This window comes from Ruditapes philippinarum, unplaced genomic scaffold (assembly GCF_026571515.1).
Source record: "Ruditapes philippinarum isolate M1 unplaced genomic scaffold, ASM2657151v2 ctg504_1_1_1_1, whole genome shotgun sequence".
NCBI lineage: Eukaryota > Metazoa > Mollusca > Bivalvia > Venerida > Veneridae > Ruditapes > Ruditapes philippinarum.
In genome coordinates, this window is record NW_026866357.1 from 252,272 (window position 1) to 266,389 (window position 14,118).

General features: G+C 34.6%; 1 protein-coding gene across 1 annotated transcript; it reads left to right on the top strand.

Moving 5' to 3' along the window:
- Positions 1–8,366: 8,366 nt before the first annotated feature.
- On the top strand, positions 8,367–9,522 carry LOC132732268 (kappa-type opioid receptor-like). The gene has a single exon (XM_060718659.1). The coding sequence runs from the start codon at positions 8,398–8,400 to the stop codon at positions 9,520–9,522; it is 1,125 nt and encodes a 374-aa protein (XP_060574642.1). The 5' UTR covers positions 8,367–8,397.
- The last annotated feature ends 4,596 nt before the right edge of the window (positions 9,523–14,118 follow it).

The following is a 14,118-nucleotide window of genomic DNA, read 5'->3' on the forward strand; positions in this document are numbered from 1 at the left end:
AGTGGCACATGATGTTCGTGAAGTTGGCAGCCTAGCAGCCTAGCAGCCTGGCAGCCTAGCACCCTGGCAGCCTAGCAGCCTACAGAAAACTAAGAATAGTACATACATGAAATCGTCGGATATGAATCGGAAGCACATACTTAGATCATTGCACGTCTTATTTCAGTATCGCGATCTTTATTTTTATAAATATTGAACTTTGTTTTTTTTTTATTTTGACGCTTCGAAATTTGTGAAGTTAGCAGCCTAGCAGCCTAGCAGCCTGGCAGCCTAGCAGCCTAGCAGCCTAGCAGCCTAAAGAAAACTAAGGAAAATACAAACATGTAAACCGTCGAAAATGAGTCGGTAGCACATACTTAGACTATTCCACGCCTTTTTTCAGTATCGCAAACTTTATTTTTTTAAATATTGAACTTTGTTTGTTTTTTTGGGTTTTTTTACACTTCAAAATTTGTGAAGTTAGCAGCCTAGCAGCCTTGCAGCCTAGCAGCCTGGCAGCCTAGCAGCCTAAAGAAAACTTAGGACAATACAAACATGTAAAAGTCGGAAATGAGTCGGTAGCACATTCTTAGACTATTCTACGTCTTTTTTCAGTATCGCGAACTTTATTTTTTTTAATATTGAACTTTGTTTTTTTTACTCTTCGAAATTTGTGAAGTTAGCAGCCTAGCAGCCTGACAGCCTAGCAGCCTAGCAGTCTAAAGAAAACCAAAGGATAATACAAACATGAAAACCGTCGGAAATTAGTCGGTAGCACATACTTAGACTAATCCACGTCTTTTTTTAGTATCGCGGCTATTGATCAAATGGGTATTGTTCTTAAGTTCAGATAATTTTTATGTTCATTAATGTGTTCGTTTAAACATATGCATTGTATATCTCTTTACATTTCAACCGATTTATCTTTACGGACCTAAAATTAATATGCGTTGAACATCGTCAACTTCATTATAAACATATACATACAAAATAGCATATCATAAATAAGTCACATGACGTCGCTTATTGTCCATAGACAGCGACATTATAAGCCGCGAAAATGTTAAGATTAAGACTACTTCCTACCTTATTCGAAAACATGTGTAATCCCCAAATTTCAAAGCGTCAGAATGAAAAATATGTTTGTATTGTCCTTAGTTTTCTTTAGGCTGTTAGGCTTGCCAGGCTGCTAGGCTGCTAGGCTGCTAACTTCACAAATTTCGAAGTGTCAAAAAAAAAAAAAAAAACAAAAAAAAAAAAAAACAAACAAAGTTCAATATTTAAAAAAATAAAGTTCGCGATGCTGTAAAAAGACGTGGAATAGTCTAAGTATGTGCTATCGACTCATTTCCGACGGTTTACATGTTTGTATTGTCCTTATAGTTTTCTTTAGGCTGCTAGGCTGCCAGGCTGCTAGGCTGCTAGGCTGCCAGGCTGCTAGGCTGCTAACTTCACAAATTTCGAAGTGTAAAAAAAAAACCCAAAAAAAAAAAACAAACAAAGTTCAATATTTAAAAAAATAAAGTTCGCGATACTAAAAAAAGACGTGGAATAGTCTAAGTATGTGCTATCGACTCATTTCCGACGGTTTACATGTTTGTATTTTCCTTAGTTTTCTTTAGGCTGCCAGGCTGCTAGACTGCTTACTTCACAAAATTTCGAAGCGTCAAAATAAAAAAAAAACAAAGTTCAATATTTAAAAAAATAAAGATCGCGATACTGAAATAAGACGTGCAATGGTCTAGGTATGTGCTTCCGATTCATATCCGACGATTTCATGTTTGTACTATTCTTAGTTTTCTTTAGGCTGCTAGGCTGCTAGGCTGCCAACTTCAGGCTGCTGGGCTGCTAGGTTGCTAGGCTGCCAACTTCACGAACATGTGGCACATGCACAAAGTCATTGCTAAACGGATAAAACCCTACTTGATATAGCAAAATAATATTTTGTTCCGGAACATTTAATTCTGTTTACACACATTATTCATGTATATTAATATCATAGATATTCTGTGTTACACTTTTTCGGGAATCAACCATAGACTAATGGAACCAATATAGGTTTATACCCTTTTAATTTACAGTCGATTAATTTATCTTTATAGCAGTCAATGTTATCATGTAATGGGCACAATGCACGAGACATTTAAAACCTGCCCTGCGTACACTCTAATCCCTGTTGTGTACACATGTTATGTGGTACTTTTAGTTTCTTCTTTTTGGCCATTTTCAACTTGGGTGGTTCCAGTATTCCTACTTGAATACTGTATAATCACCCTTAGGATATGTTGCCTGCTTTTTTAATTTGTCTTTTGACGTCTTATCTGTGATATGCAGGCTTCATAAACTCAGATCCCCTTTCAAAATTGTATTGTGTTTAGTTCCGCCCATTGTTTTCTCGTTTAGGGCAAAAGCATTCTTTTACTTGGGGACCATACGCCGCTTTTCATGGAATGGCACTTCTGTGTCACATTGAAGGTTCCATGAAAATCGCCGTATGAACACATCTGCGGATGTCTCTAAATTCAAAATTTTACCATTTTCATGTTAAATGTTGAATTCTGCTTAAGCCGGTGCTAGGGGGCGTGGACGGTAACTTGCACTTTCCAGTACTGTCCATGAACAGGCTCAATCAAACCGAGCCTGCAGCATTTTCAATTTTGTTGTGTTGGAATTTCTTTAGGGATTCTGTTTTGCTCTATTTGACTCTTCAGTGCGGGAAGATCTGGACTCATTTGCCCGTCGTCGTCGTCGATGATTATGTTTTAGCTGTAACTTTTTTGTTGTTTTCTTTCTTATTATCATAATTACTACTTAGACAAGTGGGCAGTTTCAGCATCGAATTGCCTTATAACTATATACCCAGGGCAGCTTTATTTTAATATTTAGCTTAGACTGGATTATCGGGTATATAATTCGTTGTTTGATATAAGATAATGTAAGACAACGCTAATCTCCATTGAAAAAATGTGTTGGTCTTGGTTTGTTAAATGAGAAAGCTAATACAGCGTTTAATTGTTTCACGTAAAATGATATAGAAATAAGTACATTATATGGAGATTGATTTGTGCCATTCGTGTTTTCGCCCCGCGATCCCGCCAAGCGAAATGTCGAGAATTAACAAGTTAAAATGGCAGGGGTGCGGAGCTAAAACACGCTAATTGTCCCCTCGTACAAATCAGATAGCCTCGTATTTCGATGCTCTTTCTATTACTTATTAAACTTCGCCCCGAACCACCGCTAAGAAATAGAAAGAACATCGAAACACGAGGCTATCTGAGCATAGATCCCGAGTATAAATCAGATTGCTGAGTGTTTTGATGTTTTTTCTCTTTTGTATCATAATCAAAAATAAAAAACACATTTCCTGATGTCACAATATGAAACCCTAGAAAAAAGTAGCATATGAACAAGCAACTGAATATGATAATTATATTGCTATCCCTTTCTCTGTCGTCACAATATGTAACCCCAGACAAAATGAACCAATTAATCGGCATGCTCGGGAGTGCGGGTAACTAATACTTGTACTCCAGTTAACGCACTCTGCACAATAACAATATAACTTTGACTACTTATTTTTTCAGTATATTATAAAACAGTCATTAAAGGTATGTGTTAAATCTGATCCGAATATCACCTAAAAGAGAAATGTACAGGTAATTTAAGGTATAGATAGAGCACCGAAACACGAGGTTATCTGATTTGTACGAGGGGACGTAGCCACATCCCCCCCCCCTCCCGAGTATAAATCAGAATGCCGAGTGTTTTGGTGTTCTTTCTCTTTTGTATCATAGTCAAACATAAAAACACGTTCCCTGTTGTCACAATATCAAACCCCGGCAAAAATGAACCAATGATCGAGCATCTGAATATGACATTTTTGTCGCTTTCCCTTTCTCTGCCGCCACAATAAGTAAACCCCAACAACAATAAGCCAATCAATGGGCATGCTCTGCAGTGCGGGTAACTAATACCCGCACTCCAGTTAACGCACTGTGCATGTATATGTATGTATACGATTTAACTTCGACACATTTTCAACAGAAAGGTCTCCAAACTATGATACAATCATCTATTAAAGATTTTGATTTTTGATATCATCATGCATGAGTTTGATATCCCATCACATCTGTGAGCTGACAACAAAACGGGAATAATCGTACTGTCGGAGTGTTTTTAAACTGAACGTGAATGATTGACTCTAAAATGAGCCGCGTCACGACAAAACCAGCATAATGGGTTTGCGACCAGCATGGATCCAGACCAGCCTGCGCATCCGTGCAGTCTGATCAGGATCCACGCTGTTCGCTTTACAAACCCTATAACAAGTACAGAAACTGATAGCGAACAGCATGGATTCTGATCAGACTGCGCGAATGTGCCGGCTGGTCTGGATCAATGCTGGTCGCAAACGCACTATGTTGGTTTTGTTGTGACACGGCTCAAATTACTATTTTCAAAGCGTAATAATAGAGAACATTTTCACTGTTAACTCATTGGTAAGCATTCTTTTGATGAAATAGTAAATTTTGGGTTTGATTTAAACATTTTTGCTATATACGATTTGTTTATTTGACACAAGACAATGAAATTTTATCTAAGATATAAGTTAAGCACTCATATTGACGTGTTTTATACATGTATCAACTTATATCATTACATACTGTCACGGAATCAGCCTTTTGATTAAACAAAAAAAGAGGTAGATATAAAGATACATTATTTAAGTTATAGTAAAGTAGGATTGTTTGTCTTTCAATACCATCTTAACAGTGCATTTATAAATGTTTTTACTGAAAACTGTATATGAAGATGAAATACGTATAAAATCTACTAAGATATATACAGTGATCGGAAATTCAATATGTCTGATTCGTGCAATGTACATTTTTGTTATTCGTGCGATAGGTGAAATGAGTTTTGTAAAATTGTTAACACGAACGAATGATTTGTCGTTATTTCGCGTGACCATTTTATGTGTGCGGTTGCACGTAAAAGGGCATTTCAACTGTTCAAGCGCCCTAAGAAATAGTAAATTAGATGATTTTGTCACTGTTGTTGTTGTTTTTTATGAAGCAGTTATTTGCATACGTTCAGATGATATTTGTTTCATGATGCGTGTCATATATAAAGAAATTATTCGTGAAAATAGATAAATAAATAAAATAAGAAAGTAAACAGCATAAACATCAATATTCTTCCCCACCCTCCCAATTTTACTGGTACATGCTTTTATATGGAATCGCAACTTTTCGGCCCTATAGATAGAATGATTATGAATACAAGGCAAAGTGTTCCGAATCGCCTTTCTGATCTATTAGAAACTTGTCATGTATATTCTAAATTCAGTAGAGTAATGATAATGACGTAGAAGTTATTATTAATTTTCTGTCGTCTAAATATTCTATAAAAACCAATATTCAAAAAATAATTCGAAAAGTTCTGAGGTGAATGTAATAACAAACGAAGTAGTTAAAAATCTTAAAATTTATTATCATACAGAATTGTCATGGCAACGCTTTAAATCATTTCATTTTAAATGATAAGATCGTGACCGTAACTGTTGTTAATTGCAATTCATGTATCATTATATTGTGTTCTATTTATATTTACTTTATATACCAGGGAGAATTATGAGGGAGAATTATAGAGAATTTTCTTACAAGTGTGGTTAAATATATAATAATAAAGATAATTCCTGTACTTCATAATATGTAGCCCATGGTTACGGCAACATTAAATCAAAATCTTTCGAGATGCTATTTTGATTAAAATGAAACATTTCTTGTAATATAATAGATATTAAAAGTCAAGATAGTGTCTTAATCACTTTTCAATGTCTATATATACAAAATAGCCACGGTAACTTTTATTTAGAGTGTCAATTTTAATATTTAACAAACTAGGTAACTTCACAGTCTCTTTAAATTTTGCCATGGCTACAAATTGCTATAGCAAATTAATGATTGTCAAATTAAATATATAACAAACAAGGTTATTCCATAGACCTTTTTATTTTGCCATGGCTATAAATTTCTAAAGCAAATTTATGATATATAACAAACAAGGTTATTCCATAGACTTTTTGTTTTGCCATGGCTATAAATTTCTAAAGCAAATTTATGATATATAACAAACAAGGTTATTCCATAGACATTTTGTTTTGCCATGGCTATAAATTTCTAAAGCAAATTTATGATATATAACAATCAAGGTTATTCCATAAACTTTTTTCTATTTTACCATGGCTACAGATTTCTACGGCAACATTTGGACTGTAGAAATTTAATAGATTACATTCTAGATAATTTTTCAGTCCCTTTTATTTTGCCATGGCTAAAAATTGCTATGGCAAACTTTTCATGATAAAATTTAGTTTATAACATTTAAAATAATTTCACACTCTCTTTTGTTTTGCCATGGCAACAAAATGGCTATAGTAACTACATGTTAATGACTGTCAAATTAGATATATAACATAGAAGCTTATGTCCCTTTTTACAAAATATGGCTATGGCAAAATGATAGCTGTAAAAAGGTCTTATTTTGTAATGGAGCAATTGAAAATTGCCGTGGCGTGATTCGAACCCACGGCGCGCGGTATGGTGAAAGTGGTCTGAAGACACCGCCATTCACGCCCAACTAAAATCAAATTTGGCACACAGAAATACAAATGATTAACCTCTCTTACTTTATTTTTCCATGGCTATAAAATGGCTCTGACATTAAGTGATTTCACTGTTACTTGATAATTGTTCATGGCGCATATGAAATACGGCCAATACTTTTTTTAATCATGTTACACCGAATAGCTATAAAAGTACGATATACGGTTTGCAGTATTTGTAATACGCTTGTATATATCACATAAAACATCAAAGATGTTCCTGCATTTATTGTACTCTCAATATTACCCTCATATTACAAGAAAGCGAAACGAGTTTTCCATTTCGGTTCTTAAATAAATATTAAAAAACAATAACTAAGAACAACTTCGTCTTTAAAATTCTACTAAGTAAATGCAAATCTTCGACATATTCTCTTATTGCATCAATAGAACTTAGTTTTCTTCTGCGTTTCAATTGGATGATATTGACTTTTATTCTCCTGAACAGCCAGACATGTTGTTACGATGGTGAATGCACGATGACACGATTTTGAAACCAAAATGACACGATGTTGTCAATTTGCAAAAACCACGATGACATGATTTTGAAACCAAAATGGCACGATGTTGTCAATTTGCAAAGCTATCTCTCTTTTTTTTTTATCTAAAAACGAAGTTTGCAGTCTTATAAATTCATTATTAATATTCCTGACATGTTATATGGCCATATATAACAATTGTTTGCACTATAAACTCGGGTTATATTTAATATATTAAAGAGGAGTGTCCATGTTTTTCAGGACCCTCTTTTATTGCTGTTTTTGCTATAAAAGGTGCCATATCGCTATTTTGCGGTGCCAAATAAGTATAAACATAAAATATTAATATAAGTGCGGCTGAATATGTACGAGTAGGACATATAAATTTGCTGCTGAAAAAATTTGCTGTCTTCTGTTTTAATATAACATTTGTGCTAATTTTAACGCAATGTTTAAACAATTCGTGCTAAAAAAAAAAGATAAATATTTTGTGCTTATCAATTTGTGCTAATTTTAACAGAAAATGTTTTGCTTGTACATATCTATAGTTATATGCTTATAAAGAATTCACGCCAATTATTTAGCCAAGCATAGGAATGTTAGGGAAATAAGATGTTTAATGAAAATAATATGATAAAAATTGCTTTTATATCCCGCCTTTCTCATCTGCCTACCAAACAACCGTTAATATAGGGCCATATAATCTGTCAAATATCTTTGTAACTAATTATATAAACGTCACGATTGTCTGATGAAAAGCAACGTTAAAAACTTGCAGTATTATAAACGTTATATAGTGTTTGCCGGGAAAAGTGACGTTTACTGAAGTTTCCAAACATCTACGTTATGAAGAGAAACATTTTCATCGGCGTTGCAACAATACCATTTGGCAACATATATCACAGAAACCATCCCTTTTTGTAGAAGTAGATTAACACGTTAAAAGCTTGTTCTAATTACTGAATGATCTGTAGGGAGACAATTTGCTAATTTACAATTGAACTAATGAAGGGAGATATGAGCTGGATTTTTTTACATTTATTTTGATCACCCAGGATCATCTTAGATCCAATCTGCACAAGAAGTCAGTCAGAAATTAATCATGATTCCGTTTTATCTTCCCAATTAAACGACATTAGATACACATTTTGTATATAAACATGGAAATTTTCTCTCGAACACTAGTTCTAGTGAGCTCACTCCGCGTCTACAGTCTGATGTATTATTACGCATGGCAGAAATCAAATTTTCTGATAGTAGCAGGAGAATAGTATGGCTGATAAGAATTTAAGCGATTGTTCTATAAATTATGACGTTCTGGAAGAATTTTCTGGAAAAAATTTAACAGAACGGGAAAAAGAAGAATGGCCGTGCGAACTACTTTTATTTTGGGTAGATATTATTCCGTTTGTGAAATTAGTGAGATTTTTACTTTCCTATGGCACAACATTTATAGTAATATTCGGTGTAGTGGGAAATATCTTGTCATTCGTTGTGTTTATCCAGCGGCAGATGAGAAAGGACGCGCAAAATGTTTATTTAGCTGTACTCGCCGTATATGACACCTGCACTCTTTTGTTTAATTTTACGATTGGTGTAATGCGTGCCGGAAGCGAGGAGGTAAACAAGGTGTTCCAAGACAGCGAGGAGCTATGCACTGTTCACGGTGTAGTAGTAGAACTTTTCAACATCCTATCTGTGTGGATTTTAGTTGCTTTCACTGTAGAACGGTTCATTCTTTTTAAATTTCCTTTGAAGTATCGGCCATCTTTGAGAAACGCATACATTACCACCCTCATTGTGACACTGATTGGAGCTACAGTCTCACTCCACAAGATTGCTGTGTCCGGATTCGAGGGAGACTCAGTGTTTGGTTACAAAGCATGCAAGACAAGAAGGAAAATCTTTAAGGAAATTGTGTATTTGTACGTTGCAGTAAATACATGGCTGCCGACGGCGCTAATCACGTGTGTTAACCTTGTAATCATTCGTGAACTAAGACTGAATCGCCGGCGTCGGGACATATTGACACAATCCATTATGTCGGCAGCCGACGACAAAACTACGAAATTACTCTTACTTGTCTCAACCAGGTACGTTCTTCTGGTACTGCCATTAGGAATTGTCCAAACAACGGAACTCATCTGGAACGGAAGTATGGCCACTGCGACCGGAAGTACCGCTTATGTACATTTCATGACGACAAAAATGAAACTAAAATGGACGCGAGCTTTCTTTTTCTTTTTCTACCAGCTGAATTTTGCGATAAATTTTATTCTGTATATGACGTCGTCGTCGGCGAAAAAGTTTCAGTTTTATTTGAGACATGTTCTTGGACTGAAACAAGTGCTGGTTGAGCCAAATACTTCATTTACGGTGCCTTCTGGTTTTAACTGATGATACTGTATAAAATGAGTCTGTGAAAATTGCTTGTGTTTATGATATTTTTATTAATCAATCAATCAATCAATCAATCAATCTTTCATTCGTTCAATTTATCAATTAATCATCTGATGATTCAGATTTCAAAAAGGCTTATAATAAGTTTTTTTTATTTATATGATCAGAACATGTACTGGGATTCACAAAATTTAATATACATTTTATTTGGATTTTAAAGGCATTTTGAGCTCCACACCAAAGTGTTTGTGGATTCAGCAATAAAGAATGCAGCAATTTTTTCTCATAAAACTGCTATATCTAACTAAATACGTGTATAATTTAAATCAACAAAGCGTTGCACAAGAAATGTACATTATTCCTTAAATTGGGTTCATACATTTTGAAATATGGAAGTGACAAAGTGACTTATACAAATATATATTTTTGTCTCGGCATCCTTTCATTTCAATTTTGATATTGTTCCGACCTGATAAAGTTAAAGTATTGAATGTTGAATCAGTGCTGTGGAAAATTCTAACAGTGTGCAAACATTTTGTTTATAAGAATGTCCGATTGATTGTTCCATATTTTCACTTGCATGTACCGGTACGTCTTATTTTAAATGTGCATAAAAATGAAGGTCGACATTCTGACAGTGGAAGCAAAGGGGTACGGCACATACTTGGATAAATTTTTTTCTATTAAGCCATTTTTTTAAATCTTTTTCAATGTGGATATATGTATGAATTCTGGTTATACATTTATTCATATTTAGAAAAGATATTAAGAAAAAAAGGATAGCTTCATCCAAGTATGTGCCGTACCCCTATGAGTGGAAGCATTCAGCTAAGAATTCTGTTTAGATAGCTGTGTTTAATTGATTGTACATTGAAAACAAGATCATAATTATATTGTCAACAAAAATCGTCAAAATTGGCAAAAATTTTGGTTTAAAATAAAAAGAATAAAAGTCGTACCAATGTATTTTCTGTGAAATTTGCCATGAGGCTAGATATTTTGATAGATAATACGTATGTTATTTCAAAATACAAAAGTGTGTTAAATTGTTCATAATGTAAATTTTGGGAAAACACTCGTAAACATATTAACTTTTATTAAGATATTTCTTTGAACAATTCGGACTGCGCACCTACAAGGAGGTAGTTTAACTTAGGACAAAAGTGCCACACTTTAAAAAATGATTCAGAAATTCGGCGCAAATACATGTAATACGTTGGTACTTAAAATCCAAATCACAGACATTTTCAGATTGTTATAGAAAAGAACTTGTATCTATTTTTTAATAATAAGTGTACAGAGAAAATCAAATTATGATATTTCTTTATTATATTGGTTCATTAGAAGAAGTTAACATATTTACTTATATTTTCTAAATTTCTCATATGAAAGAACTCAATGTTCCTGGCGGGCTTTAAATCCGAAGCGGAAAGAGGCAAGCGACTTTAGCCCCTTGATCCCGGATGCCCTAATATAGATTTTATTCCAATCTTATAATATATGCTGTAAATTTATTGTGTATCCTCCATATACACGCACGCACACAAGCACATATAGGTCATTTTTTGCTAAAATTGCTTTGACCATTGACCAAGCAATCGAAAAACGTTGCCCATGCTAGGCCTATTTACATAATGTAATGATTGGCGTATACAGAAATCGCAGACGAACAAGAAAATATGACCACAAATATTCACAACAAAATGTTTTATGTCATGTTTCAGAAATACAATGAAGTATGTATTTTCATTAACACATATAAGTAGTCAGAAGCGTCAAAAGTTTTTTGCTCTCGATTATTAATTATTTCCATCAAAAACAGAGACAATTGCCGACAGAATTCCGGATAAAGTCAAAGGTGACAACTTTCAAAATCAATAGAACATCATGTACATGTATATATATTTTTACACGCAGTCGTTTAAGTAAAAAATGACATATGATTTATTTTTTGGTCATAAATTTGTCTACTCGCCCAAGTTAATTATATGTTTACGAAAGTAACTGCCCGTAATTTGAGAAGACATTTTATGAGAGCGGTCTCTGAGAAAATCAATACCAAGTTTACTTACATATCTCATCTAATGCAATGCCATGTCATTAAAACATCTTAAAATACACTAAAATAGATGTTCATGCAGTTATTAATACTTTTATCCGCTTAAACATATAATAAATAAGGGAAATAAAGTTACAAAAAGCCAGGGGATAATAGAAACCATGCTGGCAGTAAAGTTGCTAAGGGCGATGCTTTTTGTTTGTTTGTTTGTTTGTTTCATTTTACGCCTTTTTCCCAACAGTATTTCAGTTCCTAGCCATCGTTCCCTGGGACCAGTACTAGACTACCTTCCTCCGCGCTTAACTACCAAAGCATCTCAAACCACTTGCCCCTCACCGCTGTGGGTTCGAATCCCGACAGGGACTTTGGATTATTTCATGTGAGGAAGCTATCCAGCTAGCTTACGGAACGTCGGTGGTTCTACTCAGGTGTCCGTTCGTGCCTGAAATAATGCACGGAAGGGCACCTGAGGTCTTCCTCCACCAGTAAAGCTGGAACGTCGCGATATGACCTATACTGTGTCGATGTGACGTAAAACCCAAAACAAAACAAAAAACCAAAGCATCACCCGGGGATCGAACCCACACCAGAGAGGTAACTGAAATAGAAGTCATCGACTCTAACCCCTCGACCATGGAGGCAATCTAAGGCTTTCGTTTACTCGGGGTTTCAATTCACATAGACGCCATGACAGTCATATTTAGGGAGGCTTTCTTTTTTTATTTTATTTATTTAATTTTTATATTTATTTATTTATTTTGATTTTTTGGAAAAAGGGATAACTTAGCTAGGTGCCTTTTCATGCATTATTTTAGGCACAGTTTAGAACTGTTTATTATTTAGGGGCGAACATGAGGGAGCGGTCGGAAAGATCAGTTCGTAGCCATAAAGGCGCGGAACGGTATTCCGAGGGCCTCGGGGTCGAGTCCCTGTTAGGCTGTACACTCACCTTGTGACATATTTCAAAAAGTAGTTATCCATTTTAAGTTAATTAAAATAAATGTAACGTCACCATCGTATATTTTCGAATTCAGGTACAATCTCAGAAAAAATGCGTGTATAAATGAGCCAGATTTTATACTCGCTTAATGGGAAAAGGCTATAGCCACTTGATTTTGGGAAATATTATCGCTAGAATTGCTCATTTGGGAAAGTAAAAAGCGGGTGTAAGTTTATATATTTGGGACGACTGCGTGGTTTTAAATAAAATTTCTAATGGGATCGGTTTTTGGACACAGACAAGTTATGGTGTGAGATGGTATTGCCTTCAGGTATTGTGCCCCACTCGTCGTTATTGTGGGAAATATAAAAATGCCGAAACAATCGGGAAGTTATTCTAGGTCCTCGGGTTTTCCCTCTGCTACAAACATTATGTAAAAAAGACCGGATTGGAACCCAATTAAACACCTATGGAATAATATTGAACGAAGTTTGCCTCGGGGTCCAAACAACATCATCTTCGGTTGAGAAGCACTCACTGACTGCAGGAAGAATGGAATGACACCACACGCGCTGAAATAAACAAGCTTTTATGCAAAAAAATTCCTAATCGGATCTCCTTTTCATAATTCAAACCAAACATACAGACACGTTAAGGCCAATATGCCAATCTGATGATGACATGAAAGTAAGATTTCAGCCAAACGTATTGAAACGTTGAGCCTCTTTTTCATTCTTAGCGCAAATATTTTTTCTTTCTTTTCTTACTCGACAGTGTTTTAATTTTCATACATTTCTTTGATTAAGTTCTTTGTTGAAAACTATTCAATTTTTATGAACTGATAGTTACAACAATTTCAAACCGCACATAAGTTATCAAAGCATGGACTTTAAGTAAGTCTGTGATAAAAGAGAGATAACTGTGAAAAATGAATGCAAGAAACCTTATGAAAGTTGCCAAAAGTGTAATCTTTATGCCACAATTTTCTTCGGCCAAGCAGAGTCTAGATCTTTCAATATGGCGACTGACATTTAGTAACCCAAGATGCCATACTACTATGTATATTTAACAAGTTTCATTAAGATCTCACACAGAGTATTAAAGTTGAAAACACCCACACATAGTATTGAAGAGTTAAAATTTTTCTATCAACCAATTTATTGCAAGTAAAACATGAAAAATTTAGATATTATATAGATATTATACTATGAATAATTAGCTATAGGTATATCCAGAAAAGTTGTCACATACTGACATTTCAAGATATTCTAAACTTCTGTAAACCATACATTTGGTACTAGCTAATCTGATAAAAATCAGCTTTGCATGTAAGAAATAAGTAGATCTGCACATTTGTCCCATTGGGTATTAGCAAACTTCAAAAACGAAGATATTTATCTCTCCAAGAATAAACAAACCCAACATTGTAAAGTTCATTTACTTTATTTTTTATACAATGATCACATGTTACAAAACACCTTGTAATCAACATAACTACATACAGCTCTGCTGTACAGCTTTGACAAAATGGGAAAGTAAACTAAGGGTTGCAGCAGGGAAAATGCAGCATTACTATATTTAAGCCTCTACACCA